Source organism: Typha latifolia, chromosome 11 (assembly GCF_019914945.1).
Source record: "Typha latifolia isolate L0001 chromosome 11, TyphaL0001v2, whole genome shotgun sequence".
Taxonomy (NCBI): Eukaryota; Viridiplantae; Streptophyta; class Magnoliopsida; order Poales; family Typhaceae; genus Typha; species Typha latifolia.
Genome location: NC_133096.1, coordinates 2,704,138 through 2,723,332, shown reverse-complemented (window position 1 = coordinate 2,723,332; position 19,195 = coordinate 2,704,138). Strand labels below are relative to the sequence as shown.

Sequence of the window (19,195 nt, the reverse complement as noted above, 5' to 3'; positions counted from 1 at the left end):
AAAAAGTAAGCTTAGGCCATTAGTTAAGTTTCATTTGATATCAAGGTTAGGTTGAGATCTCTAACTGATTTTACTGATATGAGTATGACAAGTACAATACATTAAATGTATCATCATTTATATGAATAGTGAGAATTGAGTTTTTCCCCTCAAATAATGGCATACAATATTATTTTAGCAAAATATAGATATTACTCTCTACCAAGGTTAAACAAGTTGATATTCGTATTTCTTTAAATAGTTTTTTTTTTTTTTTTTTTTTTTTTTTTGCTATAGTCATATGCTCAGAAATCATTATGAATGTTGGATGGGATAAGGAATTTAGGTCAAATTAAAGTTCCCTTAATTTTTCCTTTCTAGAGTTAAATATGAGTCAATGCCCATTTATTTTTCATCGTAAAAGAATTATTCATTATTAATTGAAATTTGTATTTATTTGTTAAGTTGCAATAGTTTTAAAAATTTATGTGTGCCCAGAATACTCAGTCAGAAACTATGCTTGTATCAGTCACTTTAGAGGGAGTGAAGTCCCTCTTTTAAGTCCAGGCCACGACAAAATGTTTAAAAGTTTTGATTGGACGAGACAAATCTTCTTTTTGAGAAATATCTAATTAGAAATTTATCTAACTCAATTACTTAAGAAACATGTATTCTCCTCCATTAGCATAACCTTACAACATCTGACACCCAGTTGACATCCTGCCATGGTTTGAAGTATTGACCGATATGTATTGGTATGGGCCACCACTGATCTGAAACCACCGGCAAAACTAGGAATCTTGATAGTTTCTGTGGTAGTGCGCTAAGGCCACAGCAGCCACACGTCGGCCGATACAGCTTGCGAATCCGATGAAACCACTAAAATACATCTTTTTCCTTTTCAGTTTGGGTCATATCCAGGTCAAATATATTGGAACCAACCCAAAATCCTATCCTGGACAAGATTATTCTCTTCTCCAATTTCGTCTCTCTCTGTGTATGAACGGCAGAATTCAACGAGTTTGAATCTCTGTCGAGGTGCTTCCCAATGATATTAATCCTTTGTCTCACTTATTCTCCTCTCCTCTGCTCTCCTCTCCATTTTTTCGCCTTAGGACATCCATATTACAACTTCCTACTGCTAGCAATATTGATGACCACCAACTTACTTTCTCCACAAACTCGCTACTTTAAGTGAGTAATTCAAATTGTCTTATTTTTCCATCATTTTTCTGTTCTTTTAGGATTTTTCTAACATTTTATATCATTTCTTTAGAATTATGTAATTAAGAATAGCCCGATAACGAAACGATTGATACTGTGGCCTGATTCAAATGGAATATCCTTGCAGCCCACAAAATATGTCAAGCCATTTCCCTTCTTGGTGCTTCCATCATGTCAATTCCCCTTTTACCCTCCAATAGCTTGAGCTCTTCCATATTGATGGTGATCATCACAAGATTTAGTCAATGAGATGGACCAGTTTTGTAAATTGCCAAGAGCAATTTTGATGTGGGAATCATCTTCAATTTGACCAAAATAAAGTTGCTCGAATCCAATTTTGGGTCTAATTGATCTAATTAGGCTCAATTTATTTTCACATTTAATTTGTTGAGTTGATTTTTAATTCAAATAATCAATTGAATTAGTCAATTAATAGATATGGTATGCCTATATACGGGGGATGTCCGCATTAAGTTATTACCTAAATTAGGTTAGTCAAATTAGGTAAGACCTAATCAATTAGGATCCTATTAGGAAATGAATTCCTATTAGAATCTCAATTGATAGTTATGGTAAGCTTATATGTGGGGAATATCCACATTGATTTATTACCTAAATTGGATTAGTCAATTTAGGTAAAATAATCAATTAGAGTCATATTAGGAAATAAGTTTCTATTAGAATCAGCTTGAATTAAAATTGTTAACCTATTTTAAGAGTTATTGCATGAGAAATAAGGAACGATGGAAATAGAATTATTTGAAATCTCTCATTTTCTCTCCTGCGGTCTTCTTCTTCTCTCCTACTCTATCTTAAGATTCTTCTCTAATCTCTTCTACTTCCTCTTTAAACCTCTCTCGTTCTTCAATCTCTACTTTTCATTGGTTACTATTGTTGTCCAGTAGTGAAAAAGAATCTTTAGTGCCTGGACGTGAAAAGAAAGACTTGGTTTCAAAGTAAAAGCACTACTATTTCATTTATTAGTAAACTAAACTTTAAAGTCTTTCCTTACACCATATTTTAGGCCTTTCTACTGTCAACATATCTATTTGAGAGTTGAAGAAGTTATTGTCTTATCTGAGTTGTTTTCTCTCCTTTCATCTAGTAGTGATCTTTTTAATCGATTAACTTATTGTCAGTTATTGCTTACTATATTTTATTTTAGTTACTTGTTTGGGTTGATTGTTCTCCAAAACATTGCATTCATACTAGATTTACATCAGATTTTTCAACTAGCACTACCTTTGTTGACATTTTGAGCAACGAAGCAGTCCTCTAGAACAGTACTTTCACACTTCTAAATAGAGAGACCAGGTTTTATGGTTTTTATTATGTAGACAGACCAAACACTGTGCTAGACTCTTGGTACTAGAACCTTCTGAGTGTCAAGGATCTTGTTGGAAACCAGATAACTCTTCAAAGGAATCAACATATTTTTTGACTATCAATTTTGACACCAATCATCTTAAATATGGTGATGCATTCCTGCTCAACAGTAATTCAAACAAGAAATAATTTCCAGGAATCCATTGAGGCCAACTGGCAGTATTCACACTACAGGTTGTCATATGGGGCTAAAATTGATGAGCCACCCTCCAAAACTTACTTTAAACATGGAAAAAGGCTAGAGAAAGGACAAAGATTAGGATATCCTACTTAGATAATTTCTTCACCTCTAAAGAACAAATGAGAAAAAGAGCTAAATAAGAACAACCCCACAAGTTATGAACTCTAGTATATATATATAAAAAACAATACTATGACATACATATGATAGAACTACATAAAAATGTTTTGCATGAGGCCCATACTTTATCAGAAATTATAAGCAAGAATTAGTTTGACAGCATAGCTTCATATCAATTAAAAAAAAAATAGAGTTCTCTTTTTTTTTTGATATTCTATTAATGGAAGCAGAAGTGATGCTTACTTTAGACAAGATAAGAATAAGAATTACTCCCTAAATCTCCCAATTAAAATACATCAGGAAAGTGTGAAGATTGTAAATCAATGCTATATACCTTCCTGTATAACTGAAGCATTGGAAACCCTGAATGATACGGGAGCTCAAATCTTGATGGTTGGAAAGTACCTAAAAAAATTGAAGCGAGTAAGATTAAACATATAATAATAATTGAAATTGGCAATTAAAAGAGAAGGTGTTATACCGCATTCATCAACGACTTATATGCTGCATCTGGAAGATAAGAGAGGGTTGTACCGCTGTCAACAATTGTTCCCCTATTACCCCCAGTTACAAAAAGATCAGTTGGAAGCTTCAAAAAGGTACCACCAACCTCAATTGCCTTTAGATTGACATTGTAATGTAGCCTGAGGTAGTGAAAGATTTATCATTTAAAACACATTCAAAATCCAATATGTAAGGAAAATTAGGGTATTGTTTACTTTATAAAAAAACACTTAAAAAATAGAACATTTACATCCTAAAGTACTTAAATAACACTCAAAAATAATGTATTACACACGAATATTTAGAACAAAGTAAGGTAGTCCTAGTCCACAAGGCTCCTAAAAATGTGGAGTCTAGGATGCACAAGATGCTCACAGGAAGCAATGAATATCCTAGATGGTGGCTAGGAATCCAAAGCTTGGAGGTAGTCGAACAAGAAGGAAGGAGACGATCTTGCAAATTAACTTCAATAATTCAAGATGACTATCTAGGTGCACACCAAATCTATTTATAGGTGGCTCCCTAACTCGACTAGACTTGACAATAGAATCGAACAGGCTCGAATCATATTGCCTAACATAAACAAAAACACTTAAGTAAAATATCTAAACTAGAGTTCCTTACCGTCGGGCATTCGAACGGCCTTGAGAGCATTCAAATGTCAATTTATTTTCTAGCTCTCGCGAAAATGCGTTCAAACGGCCTTAAAGGTGTTCAAATGGCCTTAAGGGCGTTCAAATGCTTAATTAATCTTTTGGCTCTCGGGTAAATGTGTTCGAACGGCCTTGGGGGCATTCAAATGGCCTTGAGGGCATTCAAACATCCTATCCCGAGACTTGCTCCTCGACTGACTGAAACTTTTATTTCTTCTGCAAACAAACTATTAACTAACTGTTACAAATAACATGGAAAAGGAAAAAGGATCTTGTTCAGCTATTCATTGAATCATGTCCTACAATCACAGGTTCTCTAAAAGATGTCACAACATCTACCTAATTCCCATGGTCTATTCTCCACTATGTTCAAACTTCAAACTAAAGAAATTCAGCATCGCCTGGTTCCTTACAGTTTAAAGTTTTATTTCAGCTCAAAAGTATCCATGTATAGTTAAAAGCGACTTGATCGAGCAATTTGAAGTGATAAACAATATCGAATCATGTTACTTTCTGATTTTGATGATTATTAACTACATGTCTTTCAAATCCTAGCAGCTTGTGTTTTTTGCACCTGAACTACTAAAATTGGATATTTCATGAGAAAGTCATACAACTCTAGAATTTTATATACACAATTTGGAGCTTACTCTTGAATACTAATTGGAAAATTCCAGTGTGGACTAGACAGCTAATTGGTTCACCATAATTCTAACATAGAAATACTAACATAGGGATTATGATAATGATGTGATTTAGACTTGATTGGATCACCTCTGAGGACATTGGGCTTGATAGGTCGAGCCAACTTTATCTAATTGATTTGTTTGCTTAATTAGATAGAGTCCCAGTTGAATAAGTCACCTGCTATTTTAATAGAGTCCTAGTTGGTTATCTACTCAGCTTAGCCAGTTACTTATTGCAATAAAGTCTTAATTTGAGTCCAAGTCGAGTTAGCATCAATATTTATGTGGAGAACAACCTATTTCATTATTATACAAATGCAATTTATCAACCCAAAACCCTAATATCTCCTCTCTAGTTGGATCCCAACCCATAGTGACTGGTATCGGTCTAAGATCAACCATATCAGTTGGATTGACCGAAACTAATTTTTTAAAAGATGCAAGTCAAATCTAAAATGGATTTGACCTAAGAGACATTTATAATTGATGTCCTCAGCTGCCTTTTTTCAAGTTTTTAATTTTTATCCTCTATCTCTCACACACATTTCCCTTTCACCTCTCACACATCACTGAGTTCATCCAACAGTCAATCTGATGAGCCCCACCGACTACTCTATACTCCAGTGAAATAAGGTGAACGGTTTTTTTCTCATTTCTTCTGCTTTTATCGCCCATTCTTTAACTCCCTTTTCATTTATTGTTGTAACAGTGAAGAGAGATATCTTTCCCTTTTCATCTTACTTTTACAGTAGTAATTTACGAGCACAAAAATAACCAAATTTAGTTCGAAATTCACTATAATTTTTAGTGAGTTTTTTCTTTAATTTAAGGTCTTATATGCAGCTAATTTTATTTTTATTTATTTTTCTATTATTTTTTCTAAATTTTTAAAAAAAATTCTGGATTTTCAAATTATATTCAAAATTTTACATAATGAAAAAATATCCGATCTAATATAGATGGCCAATATGACCAAATACAGTTGATACATGTCGTTTTTTTTCTAGCAGTTGATTTTGATTCTGATTTCGATTTTGATATCAATTTTTAGAACCTTGGGTAAATTGAGCAATAAGATTTTAAGGAACAAGATGTTATGGACCAATTATAGTCGATTCACAACAAGGGAGTTTAGGCTTTGATTAGGGTGAATGATAGTTGATGGAGTGGATGAAAAGTGGTGGAGGGATGATGGTGGTAGTGATGGTCAAAAGAGATGGAGTCCGGTCGAAAGAGATTAATGTACTTTTACTCCTAGATTATCTTACTCCTACTCCTAAGATAAAATCAAGATTAATGTAATTTCTCAATGCTTGGATTATTAAACAAAGAAGCCCAACCGCTCCTATATATAGAGGTCAGGTACAATGAGTCCTACTAGGACTAGATCTAAAGGCTTTACACGACACGAATTAGAATTTGTTTTAAAAGTTTATATAACTTAATTGAACTTGCCTTAAAGGCTTGCTTAACTTAATTAGACTTATCTTGAGAGCTTTTATGACTTATTTGGACTTATCTTAATGGCTCATATAACTTAATTAGACTTGTCTTAGCTTACATCATAAATTAATTAAAAAATAAATAGACTCGATCTATCGAGCCCAATTTCTCCATGATTTGATCGGACCTAGCTTGGTTCACATCAATCCACCACGCTTCTGTCTGGAACCATCTAATCGCGACATCTTCCAAGTGGAACGAAGCTATTAGGACCTTCTCGTGGTTTGGGGTCCCCTGGTAGGTTAAGAACTGATCCGCTCGATAGAGCCATTCTAGTGAATTGCATATCCTTGTTCTCAATATGGGTCCCTTCTACCATGTGGAGGGGGGACCAATGTGCCATCGGCTCCACAACCCATTGATTCAGACCATTGCCTGCCATAGTGATAGGGCTACGGAACAATTCCTTTAAGATATGGATTTATTGCAAGAAGCAGCCCGCGCAACCGAGGAAAAATATTCACCAAATAGTCTCCCGTAGTCAGAAAATTATGAAATCAAGTGGAATCGATCCGTAACTCCCTGATCTATGTTTTTCGTATTTACATCCTTCGCATATTCGAACTGCAACTGGGACAAAAATACGATATATTGCGGATAAGGGTGGTGGTGACGGGTGGAGTGGAAGTTAGGGTTATGGACAATAAATTGATAATGGAGATGAGGGTGGATAGGTGATGTTATTTAAGGGATATAGACGAAGGGAAAGAAGTGGTCGAGATCCCAAAGAAGGAGGACTCTACAGACGAGGGAGATTAGAAGTGAGGAGAGACCTTGCCAACGGTAGAGGTGGTAGGTTGGTGAAGAGGGAGGAGGAAAATTAGATTAGAGAGATGATAGAGAGGCAAGAAACTAATATTTTAATAGCATAATGAATTTGGCTGCCATCCACACCTTTATAGAGGCTAGCCAACAAGCTCTAATAACAATAACTAACCCTAATCCTAGTGGAATCCCGCCGATCGCGTTCGAACACGCCTAATCGCGTTCGAACGCACAAAAGGCGTTCTCTATATGTGCAAACGCGATGCAGGCATTCGAACGCACACTTTGCGTTGTCTGTTTTTGCGAACCTGATGCAGGTGTTCGCAAGGGCGTTCGAACGCAACCCCTTTCGCGTTCGAACGCAACCTACAAGAATTTTATTCTAATGAAAATAATCAACTAATACAATAAGAAAAGACCCTAACTAAATGTATCACATAGCCACAAGTGGCTCGGGCCAATCTCTAGTTGAGAGTCGCCCAAACCCTAGTCTTGGTCCAGGTGGTTCATGCTAGGGTCTACTCTGCTCTATTGCAAACCAAACCCTATCTACAAGTGGCTCAGTCCTAGAGATGCATTCGTCGTTGGCCATGATTCTGCCCCGCGCCTATCTATTTGTGCCCATGGTGTCCGTTCGTCATAGAGTTCACGAATAGAGAACACCATTTCTGCCATGGCTACTTTAGTAACCACAAGGTCTACAATACCTCCGACTGGGTAGTCGGCGAAGGTGGAGTATTAATGGTAAGTTGCTAGTCTCTATTGCCGCATTAGTTACAATCGGAGGATCCCTAGTTGTGGACGTCTCTGCGACCAATCTTGCCGCCATTTAGCATATGGTTGTCATCTTGTCCGAGGATAATGACAGTTCTAATACCATATTGTTATAAATTGCCTAGGGGCGCTTGAGCTCTGATACTAAATTGTAACGGACCAATTATAGTGGAACCGCAACAAGAGAGTCTAGGCTTTAGTTAAGTTGAATGATGGTTGCTGGAGTGGATGGAAGATGATGGTTTTGATTGTAGGAGGGATGGTGGTGGTGGTGATGGTGAAGGAAAAAGATGGAGTACAGCAGTAAGAGATTAATGTACTTCTGCTTATAGATTATCTTACTCTTATACCTAAAATAAACTCAAGACTAAAAAAATTTCCCACTAGTTGGATTATTAAACAAAGGAGCCCAACATTTCCTATATATAGAGATCAACTATAATGGGTTCTACTAGGATTAGCTCTAAATGCTTACACGATACAAATTAGGATTTACCTTAAAAGCTTATATGATTTAATTGAACTTGTCTTAAAAACTTAATTGATCTAACTAGACTTTCTTTGAGGACTTTCATAACCTATTTAGACTTGCCTTAATGACTCACATGACTTAACTAGACTTGCCTTGACGATTTACATCATGAATTAATAAAAAAGTAAATAGACTCGATCAATCAAGCTCAATATCCCCATGATTTGGTAGGATTTGACCGATTTGCATCATGAGAAAATGGAAACAAAATTAGGATAAATCAAGAAAAGGAAGACACATTTATTTAAAAAGTACATAAAGAAGAGCAAATAGAAGAGATAACGGGAGAATATGTGAATAAAGCAACCAACTTTTTCGACTAAAAATAAGTATCTTATTCGAAAGGACTCATACTACAATAGGGTGTAAATGAGTCTAGCTCATGCGAGCAGAGCTTGGTTCAGCTTAAAATTTATAGAAACCAAGCTTGAGCTCAATTCCAACAGGGTCAATACTACATGACCTCAACTCAGTTTATCACCAGGTCAACTCAAGCTTATAACTCAATTAGGCTCAAAATCTCATGGCTCTAGTAACATAGTTCCCAAACTCGGCGGATCCTAATATCATTAGGTCCGAGGTCAGCTAGTTTTGGTCATATTTGTTGAAACTCGGCTGAAAAATTTTAAAAGTTCAGATCGAATCTAAAATAGATCTAACCTCCGAGACATTAGTAATCGATGTCCCTAGCTGTTTTCTTTTTAAGTTTTTAATTTTTACACTATATATCTCACACATACTCTCCTCCCACCCTTCACACTTCATCGAGCTCATCTAGCGACCAATCCTTGTGGGCCCCACCAGCTACTCTACATTCTAGTGAATTCGAGCGATCATTTTTTTTCTTTATTTTTTTTCTCATTTCTTTTTTACTTTCTCCCCCACTCTTTTAATTATTTTTTTTATTGTTATAGAATCTCTTCATCTCACTTTTACAGAAATAATTTACAAGTATAGAAATTTATCAAATTCAGCTCAGAATTCATCAAGGTTTTAAGTTATTTTATTTTTGGCTTTATATATGACTGATCTTTATTTTCTTATTTTTCAATTATTTTTCTCAATTTTTAAAAAAATTATATATTTTAAATAATATTTAAAATTGTAATATTAAAAAGTAGTCTGATCCGATACAAGTAACCAATAAGATTAATACAACCAATAATATATATAATTTTTCTTCGTGGCCGATCTCGACCCCAATACACACACATACATATATATATATACACACACACATACATATATATATATATATACATACATATGTGTATATATATATATATATATATATATATATATATAATGTATGTGTGTGTGTATCATGCTTCACATACTTAGATATTAGAAGCCACTAAATTCTATAAGTCTAGCGGTCTAATAGTTCAGCTGTGTATGTAACTATGTATGTAACCCGAGCTCAAGCAAGCGGTCAACTAGAGTACTCGTAGACTAATTTGAGGAGACCATGTTAAGTTTTGTAGACTGCCTAACTTCCATAAGACTTAGAAAGGGTGTCTAAGTACATAGGGCTCTTGCCTATGCAGTGTCTGAGGAGACGTATGCATAGCCTCATCATATGTCTAAGGAGGCTATTACCAAGACTTGAACCCACGATCTCTTTGAAGCAACAGTAAGACTTACCGTCACATCAAGTAATCCCCTCAAATGTCAAAATAATTCAAGCAAAATATATGACCTCAAAGTATAGAATGAACCCTCTACATTACTATCACTCATCAAACAAACTATCTTTTCTGTAAAGGATGTCACACAATGCATGCAGACTTTCTTTCACCCTAGATATATTTCTTATAAGTGAGATTATGTTATAAAATTGAATTATGTCAATTAAATACATAGTCTTTGAGTAAGGTCAGTATGGGATAAAAAATTTGCAATATGCATTTAAGAGCAAAGAGACTGCATAGATTAACAATATGTAGTGGAAAAAATGAAGAAGCATATGACCATCATAAGAAATATAAAACAATGAGAGACATTATTGAACAGATTCATTCGGATAACAGAACATACTGATTAGGTACTAATGGTGTTGTCTTCACTTTTGGCTGCACCACATTTCCTATGGCGAAAATTCCACCGCCATTTACGGTATCTAAGCAATGAGCAAACACCTTCTTCACCTTTCCAGATGAAGCTAACTGTGATATCATCGATGAATTTGACTGACCAAAACCAAGAATTCCATCAAGGGCTTCACTCGAAGAGCCCAAATCTCCAGTTTGCTGCGCACCACACCTGTACCAAAACAAAACGGAAGCCTAAGAAAACAGATGCTGCTCAAATTCACTTAAATTGAACAAAAAAAAAGAAAAAAAAGAAAATCAGTAGAAAGAAATGATAAAGAAGCATACCAATTATGAATCCCAATTACGGGCATCATAAAGAGACAATGATCGATTGGGAAAAATTTGAGATGAGCGATTCTACTCCGCTCCCCCTCCTGCCAAAAATACTTTGTTGTCTGAGCAACCAACCCCAGACCCTCCCCCTCCCCATAGACTCCCCAATCCCACACCGGTCATGCTTCGTCCACAAATGACAACCTCGGAGGCCAAGAGCAGTTGGAACATGGACGCCAGTAATTTGGGACCCGTCCCGTGGGCACAGCTTTCAAGAACGATTGACTTTTGCAATCACTGAAGGAAGCATCTCTGTCCTCAGGCTTGTTGCAGAGAGTGAAAGGAGCCTCAGTTGGCTCGTTTACTATTGATCCAGACCTATTGGTCGTTAGTCATGAGGAGTGGCTATTCAACCTTATAGGTATTTCTAGGTCGTCCTCCTCTTCTCTATCTAACCAGAGTGTCCAACAAGAGATGGGCTCCCATTGGTACTATGCAGGTCAAAGACATGACAATAGGCTTCTTCAGGTTCAAATTCTCTAACAAAGATGACATGGTCCGAATGCTCACCAGAAGGCCGTGGATCTTTAGAGGCCTTGTCCTAAACTTAATACCATGGCAACTAGACTTTCAATCGCTTCGAGAGGAGATTACCACAGCACTGATATGGGTCCAGTTCATCGGTCTTCCACTTGATTACTGGCCGCTAGAAATCCTCATGCAAATAGCAACAGACTTTGGTAGACCTCTGAAGGTCGACGCCTACACCCAAGCTAGAGTACGAGGTAAGTTTGCCCAGGTCTGTATCGAGGTAGATTTGGCTTCCCCCTTCAAACAAGGGAAAAGAGGTAGGCCATGCAAGTCATCAATTCTTTCAACCTGTTGCTTATGAAAATATTCCTACTGTTTGTTTTAAATACGGTCGAATAGGGCATCAGATAGGGCTCTATTCTAGTTCTTGGCTGAGAATAATGTAGCTTCCCTCAGAGCTGCCCCCATCGGGTGGAGGGCCAACTCGGCACAGCTGCCACGAGTGACTCCTCAGGAGGTAGTTGATAGTGAAGCTAACATTTTTTTATCCTTGGATTAGGGTACAACCCCACTTGCATAAAGTGCCGCGCAATAGCTTGGCTCTTTAGAGACACGAAGGGGTTGCTAGTGGTAGGGGTAGCTCATTGGTCAGAGGTCAAGCTGGTCCCAAAGGCAAGGGCAGTTGCTTACCTACTGATAGGACCACTGACATCACCACTGGTAATCCTAAGTCGAATAGGGTGGCAGGCCAGGCCCTTAGAGGCTAGGAGTCTGTTGCTACGCCTAGCGGGTGCAAAGAGGGCAAAGAGGGTCGTTCACATGGCAGGTTGCCACCAAGCACAATCTAAGCACTTCGAGCTGTGATAGGGATTCGAGACTCAGTAGCTTGGGACCTACTAACACATGTCGCTCATCACTCAACGAGCACCGTTCCCTCCCAAGTAGCGCTACCACATGTCAAGAGTCTTAGGCTTTTTCCCAACCCCGAGGGTACCCATGCCTTGCCTTCTGTCGCTTAATGTTGAAAAAATCGGCGAATCTCCCACCAAGTCCAATCAAATGACACTACTCATATTAAAGGAAACGTCCCCTTCACTTCATCCCATGTGGCATGCTCGAAGGGCTTTTCCTCAAATGAACAAATTTGCACCTCATCTCCTATCCCCTCGGATGCTTGCCATATCATCTAACCCCGATTCGTCAGTTCATCTGTCCTATCCCCTACCTACCCCTACTCAAACCTTCCACCCGCCCTCTGGTACCGAGCCTCCCACAATCAATGAGTGCCACCCCTTAGTTCATTTCGCTCCTAGTGACTCCATTCCCACCCTCCTCTATCCCAAAAGTCATCCTCTATCCGTGCCCACGCCCTATTCCACTAACTCTATCTCCCTAATGTGATTGGATCCTTAGGTTTTTGTGAGTCAGCTTATCATAGCCTTCGCTTCTGCTGAGGAGCAGGCCACAAGATCTAGAGATGGTTCCCTCAATCTCGGGAGCCTCCCTAAAGCAGTGTAGGGCGATTACCCCGTAGGCTACCAATGTGAAGGTTGCTGCTCTCCTCAAGCCTAAAGCATGGCGTGGCCACTTCAAAGGCCACAAGCCTCTTTTGGGGGACGATGGCAAGATCTAGGACTCCAACCCTAAAGACATGGTTTTCCGATGAGAATCTTATCTTGAAACTATAGAGGGATAGCCAAAAGTGAAGGCCTCTCCTTCTTTCTTCGTCTCCTTTATATGCATAACCCTTATTTGTTTGTTTTGATTGAATCTCATCTCACAAGTAGAAAATCCTCTCTATTCCTTCGTAGACTGTGTCCCACCTAGAGTGGTTACTTTGTTGTTGGCACTGAAGCGGCGAGCAATATCGTGTTGGGTTGGAAAGAGGCTTCTGCTAAAGTCTTCTTAGTCCTCTATGCTGCCATAGTTGGCCCAAGTAAGACCCCTTTCCTCCTCTCGGCCATCTAAGCCAGTACTATTAGTCCGAAAGTTGGCCCTCCCTTCGTTGGCTTAACCCCGTTTGCTATGATAACCTTGTCAGGGCTATTACACTTGCTGAGGTCAAATCGACTGTTTAGTTGATGCCGATAGGCAAGGCGCCTGGTCAAAATGGTTTCTCCAATGATTTCTTCAAAAATTATTGGGATATTATTCAATATGTTTTGTTCAAAGCTTTTCAATTTTTTCAAACTAATTCGTATCTTCCTTTTAGTTAGGGTCAAACGCTTTTAACCCTTATCCCTAAGTGTCCTTGCCCGACCAAGGTCATCGGCTACCGGTTGATTGCCCTCTTAACATTGTGTATAGCATCTTGGCTAAAACTCTTGGATAATCGAATTAAGATTATTCTGCAAAATATCATTAGGTCTGAGTGATACAAACCGGGTCAGATCGGATCACATCAAGGGAAGATTAGACTCAATAGATTGAGTCTAGTTATCTTATTTGCTTATTTGGTTTAGTTAGAAGGTTAGGATTTTATTTATTAGCTAAATCCAACTCTGCGCAGTTTTGAAAAACTATTCGTAAAATATTCTACAGACGTTCGAATAATATCAAATCAGTTGGATAAGATCGCCAACCTCCAGATCTACAACTTTGGTACTTCTCCATATTTGGAATCTATCTATCACAAAAAGAAGGATTAATCCGTGAAAGATAAAGAATGTTGATTTAGTTAGTTAGCTAGCTAGCTTTATTTTGTTGTTTGAATTTCAAATAAATCGGATAATCAGTATGTGGATCCGATCTGCTATAGATTTTTATTTCTATAAATAGGAGTGGACATGTATTGATAAGGATGGAATGGAATTAAATCATTGAGAGAAATCTGAGTTTAGCTAGTTATTATTTTCGTTCTTGTCTTTTTACATTAACTGTTGGATTGTCTTTATCTTCATAGAAGTAGATCTTAACCGTAAGTCCCTTTCAAGCATCCAAACCCTAGCCACCTCCTACTTTCAGCAACCACCCTATTACACGGCCGTCCACCACCCTCCAACGACCGCCACAACGTTAGAAATTACCGGTCTGCCCTCCTTGACCTATCTCCACTATTTTATTTTTATCTTTTCATCCCAACCTCCGATTTAGGTGAAACCAGAGCCATTAGAACCCTATCTCACGAGGCTACCTCTACTAAATTTTCATAATCATCCTGCATACAAATCGTTCCAGACCTGGTCCGTAACACTAAGCAATCTACTTTTCTAACTAGGAGGCATATTCATGATAATATTATCTTGGCCCAGGAAGTGGTTCATTCTATCTTTACTAATAAAAATCCCATGCATTCTTTTATTCTGGTTAAGATAGATTTGGGCGTACGATAGAATTTCGTAGAATGTTATTCTAAAAACTCTGTCCAAAATGAATTTTCATGAAATATTTATCTCTTGGATGCGAGCTTGTATCTCATCTACTTATTTCTAAATACAATCTTTTCTGTTTTTCCAAAAAAAAAAATTAATAAAGACACAACTCACCCAAATGTAAGACTTGCATTGACTTGTTTCGTTTCATGATTACCCGTTACTTGGTCATATTGCAAATAATCCGTGACGAAATACCCAACAGTCGAGCTACCATCGCCGTACGTCACACTGTACTGGCACGGCACATTCGGCGAGCACTCCGGGATCGCTCCCCCATATGCTGATGTGCAAAAGCTCTCCTCGCAAAATACCAAGCTCCCACTTTGAGAAGCTTTCGGGTCATACAGCGTCAATTCTACCTGCACTCCAATACCCAAATCCCAAATTCTCATTTCGACCATCAAATCCCAACAAGTAATAAAAATTGATGTGAACTAAGAGAAGAAACTAAAAGGAAGAATACCCCAAGATCGCTTTTTGTCGGGCAACGAGAGCAGGAGATGCAATTCACCCAAAGAATATCGCTTCCCGTATCGACCTGCACGTAGTAGCTCTTCGAGGGGGTCCCGATCCCAATTTGAGCAAAATAGAGCCTAATTTTTCAATCGAAACGCCGTAACTAATCAAATTGATCCAATTAAAAGAACCAAATAATCGAATTACGTGCTAAGTATCTCACCCCGTAGCGGTGGGGAGGCCGAGACCGCCGAGGGGGAGATCGACGGCCGCCAGGACGCGACCGTGGCGGCGGCGATCGTGCGACGCGAGATCGACGATGGTGATATTCCGGCCGGCAAACCGATGACGGACATTGAACACCCCCGCGGCGAAGGACTGGCGGGGGAGAGAGTTCGAGAGGAGGGAGAAGAGAAGGATGAGGAGAAGACGAGGAGCCATGGTAGAGTGTTCTATTCGGGGAATAGTGGAGTTATTCTTTCTCCAAGTATAAGGATTGGAATCAGAGGGAGTCTTAATTCTTCTTCTTCTTCTTGTATTACTTCTCTTTGCTGCTTCCTCCTCTCCCTCAACAACGGTGGGAGACGGGGGGGAATGGTTTCCACAGTGTCAGGATTTAACTTTTAAGCTAGTTGCTGATATTTTCACCCCAATTCTTTCTCGTTTAAACTCCTCGCAATCATGGCAGAGAAAGCAGTCAAATAGGTTGGAAAAATAGTAACACCGTTGTGAGTTTTTGACCAACTAGCGCTTCAAAACTTTACCACTCAATATAGTTATTAGTAATATATTATAAAAAAAAACTATATATTTATTGTAGTTGTCAGGAAAGCATTTAACCTATTAATATATTTAAGAAAAAAAAACACTAACAAGTTCAGTATTATTTTCTTTATATAAGATACTGATTTGATAAACATTTTATGTGGGACAATAAAAATAAAACAAAGACAAACTTAGTTGAATCTATTAGAATTTTTAAATATATTACTAATAAATTGATGGCAGTAACTAACTGATTCCAAAGAGTCACAAAAAATATAATCAAATAAATAAATTAAAAAAACTTACATATTACAGGATATAAAATTCTGAATAATCGAGTCTAGTGTTGGACACTATGCTTCTCCCAAACTCTCAAATGTAGACTCAAACTTAGAACGGCGCGCGCGTGTGAGTTAAGTTGCATAGTAACTTTTACCCACAAAATAAGTACTCCTTTTGGGGCCCAAAGCCCATAAAAAGTTTGTTACTTATATATCAAACTAACATTTCTCAAATATCCAATATGGTACTAAACTCATTTTTCTTTATTTTCCATTCCCATGATACCCACTTTATAGTCAATTTTCATTCATTTCTCTTCATGGATTTGACTAAGTGAATATATGACAATAAAGTACTCTTTGAGCTAAATTAATTCTACCATTAAACCATCATTAATAATGTATGAGCCCCACTTAAAACTTAGCTCAAAGTTAATAAAAAATTCATATCAAATAGATGAAATTATCAACAATCCACCAAATGAATGAATTGGCTAAAAATGCATATGAAATGCAGACTTAATTGAGAGTACAATGAAAAGTTACCGCATCAGGATAGATAATTTTTGGCTTTGAACCTTCCATAGTGAAGTATTATCAGATTTATTCATTAACTAGTGAACATGATGTCTTGAACTGTTCAACTTTTGTATAAACCAAAACAATAATATGCACACAACTCTTTTCAACACAATCGATTTTATATGTTGTGTCCATTTCGGCCTTGGACGCGCTTGGTAATTCTTTGAATGCTCTAGAGATTTAGCCTAGTCATCTCATAGAAGCGGCCCACTCGCTCGATATGTGTATCTCGAATGGTTCAGTAGGGGCCAACTACATCATAAAAGCATCATCATTGAGGCTAAGCATGATACGATTCAGACTTCACTAATGTCGTCTCGAGCATGGATACACTTTAGGGATGTCTTTGTCTTTTGTTTTAGTGTTATTTTTGAATTGTTGCTTAGCCTCTAAAGGTGTCGATGGCAACCATGGAGTCATTATTGAATGAATTGAGTTTTTGCCTCGTCTCCTTCGTCTTCTTCGCTCCCGTTCTCTAGATTCCCCGACGACGCCGCTTTTAACCTCCCTCGACCGACCAATCACCCTAGTCCCTTAGGGGTGGCCCTCTCCTCCCCCTTCTTCCAATCTATCCAACATTTGCCCTAACCCTTCCATCACCCATAACTCTTCCACTACCACTTATGCTTTCGTATCAAACAGTCCACATGATGGGTCTTCTGAGGTGTTGTAGATCCAGAGTGGGCGTGGAGAGAAATGCCCACTCTAATCTCCTCCACCTCAGTCTCCTCCACCTCAATATGATGTTGTTCATCTATCATGTCCTCCTCCACCTCAATATGATGTTGTTCATCTATCATCTATCATGTCCTCCTTGACCTCATCATCATCAATATCAGCAACACCCTCATCATCAATAGGATCATCCTCCTTGACCTCCCCATCTATAAGCATCACTAAATTGGTTTGTCGTGCACAACGATGACCCAGCATGAACTTCTCATCGCATCTAAAACACAACCCCTTGGCCCTTCGCTCCTCCACCTGGACAGGTGTGGGAGTTCATACAGGGTCCTTAGGAGTTGTCTTCACATCTAAAGAAGTGCGAATAGAACATCGTGGTCTAGCTGTACCTAGGGGGTCCTTGGCGGGTAAACCGAGCGGCTGGGGCCGCTCAGTTTTATCTACTACTTGTTACCCCATAGGTGCTTCATATGTACTCTGAGTGCTCAATGTTTGTCTTCTATAAGCAAGGCAACCTCCACTGCTTGCCCTAAGTTCAGCGGTAGCAAGGCTTGTATGCGGCGGGAAATATTACCGACGTACCGAGGAGCGCTACTATAATGGTCCGGCATGAGCACCTAGAGGTCCGGGACGAGCACTCACACTGCTCAAGTAGGAGGAACGAAGGGCCAAAGGCCTATGATTTCGTTATGATGAGAAGTTTGTACCCGGACATCGCTGCGCTAAACCGATGGGATCGATGATGCAAATAGATGGATTGGAGGATGTGGAGGATGAGTTTGCAGCTGAAGATGAAGGTGTGGCTGGACATCAAGGAAAAGTAGCTGAGGAGCAACCCGTGGAGGACATGATTGCTGAAATCTCCCTCCACGCCTATTCAGGAATAGCTACGCCAAGTACTTTGCGGGTGAACGGTGTAGTCAAAATAACCACAGTGAGAATCTTGATCGACACTGAGTCCACCCATAACTTCATTGCAAGAGGCTCCTTAGGAAGATTGGGCTCGAGTCGGAACCCACAGAAGGGTTCGATGTGATGATTGGAGATGGCACCAGATTGCAAGCAGATTTTATTTGTGGAGGTGTGGAATTGAAAGTGCAAGGCCAAACTTTCACATTGGATCTTTATCCGTTGGCCTTGCGAGGAGCCGACATTGTCTTGGGGACCAATGGCTTCAAAGCTTGGGGCCCGTAACGTTTGATTTTCAAACCTCACACTAGCATTTCGAAGGAATGGTCGAAGGGTGCTGTTGGATGGAAACCAACCACGGCAAGGGCCGACATTGCAACCACTTTTGGGCCTTCCTTGTGCGGGCGACCGAGCTCTACTACTGGAAATGGCTGTTGCTGAACCAGAACATCAACCACCAAGGGAAATAGCCACTGACATGCAAGAGCTGCTATAGGAATTCAAGGATCTCTTCAAGGAACCCCGAGGATTGTCGCAGACCTGTTGGCACGACCATTGCATCCAGATCATTCTAGGGGCTGAACTAGCAAATGTCCGACCCTATCAGTACCCGCATGTCTAGAAGGAAGAGAACATAAAATTGGTGGTGGAAATGCTCGAGCAAGGGATTATTCAACCGAGTAGAAGTGCCTACTCGTCGTCGGTGCTACTGGTTTGGAAGAAAGACGGGAGTTGGAGACTTTGCGTCGACTACCGAGTCTTAAATGCAATTACCGTCAAAGACCAGTATCCAATATCAATGATTGAGGAATTGATAGATGAACTCACAGGGTCGGCTTACTTCAGCAAACTAGACTTAAGAGCGGGCTACCATCAAATCCGCGTCGATCTGTTAGATGTGCACAAAACGGCGTTTCGAACTCACGATGGCCACTATGAG

The 19,195-nt window shown here is 38.9% G+C and overlaps 1 protein-coding gene across 1 annotated transcript in view; it reads right to left on the bottom strand.

Annotated features, from left to right (window-relative positions):
- Window positions 1-15,634, bottom strand: part of LOC140797972 (aspartic proteinase 36-like) — a 34,606-nt gene extending 18,972 nt beyond the window's left edge. The window contains exons 1-6 of the mRNA XM_073151688.1: window positions 15,258-15,634; window positions 15,042-15,171; window positions 14,690-14,937; window positions 10,345-10,569; window positions 3,372-3,534; window positions 3,225-3,295 (exon numbers count right to left, since the gene is read on the bottom strand). Coding sequence (XP_073007789.1) covers window positions 3,225-3,295; window positions 3,372-3,534; window positions 10,345-10,569; window positions 14,690-14,937; window positions 15,042-15,171; window positions 15,258-15,475 — 1,055 coding nt within the window. The 5' untranslated portion in view covers window positions 15,476-15,634. The remainder of the gene's footprint in view (window positions 1-3,224; window positions 3,296-3,371; window positions 3,535-10,344; window positions 10,570-14,689; window positions 14,938-15,041; window positions 15,172-15,257) is intronic.
- Between the last annotated feature and the right edge of the window lie 3,561 nt (window positions 15,635-19,195).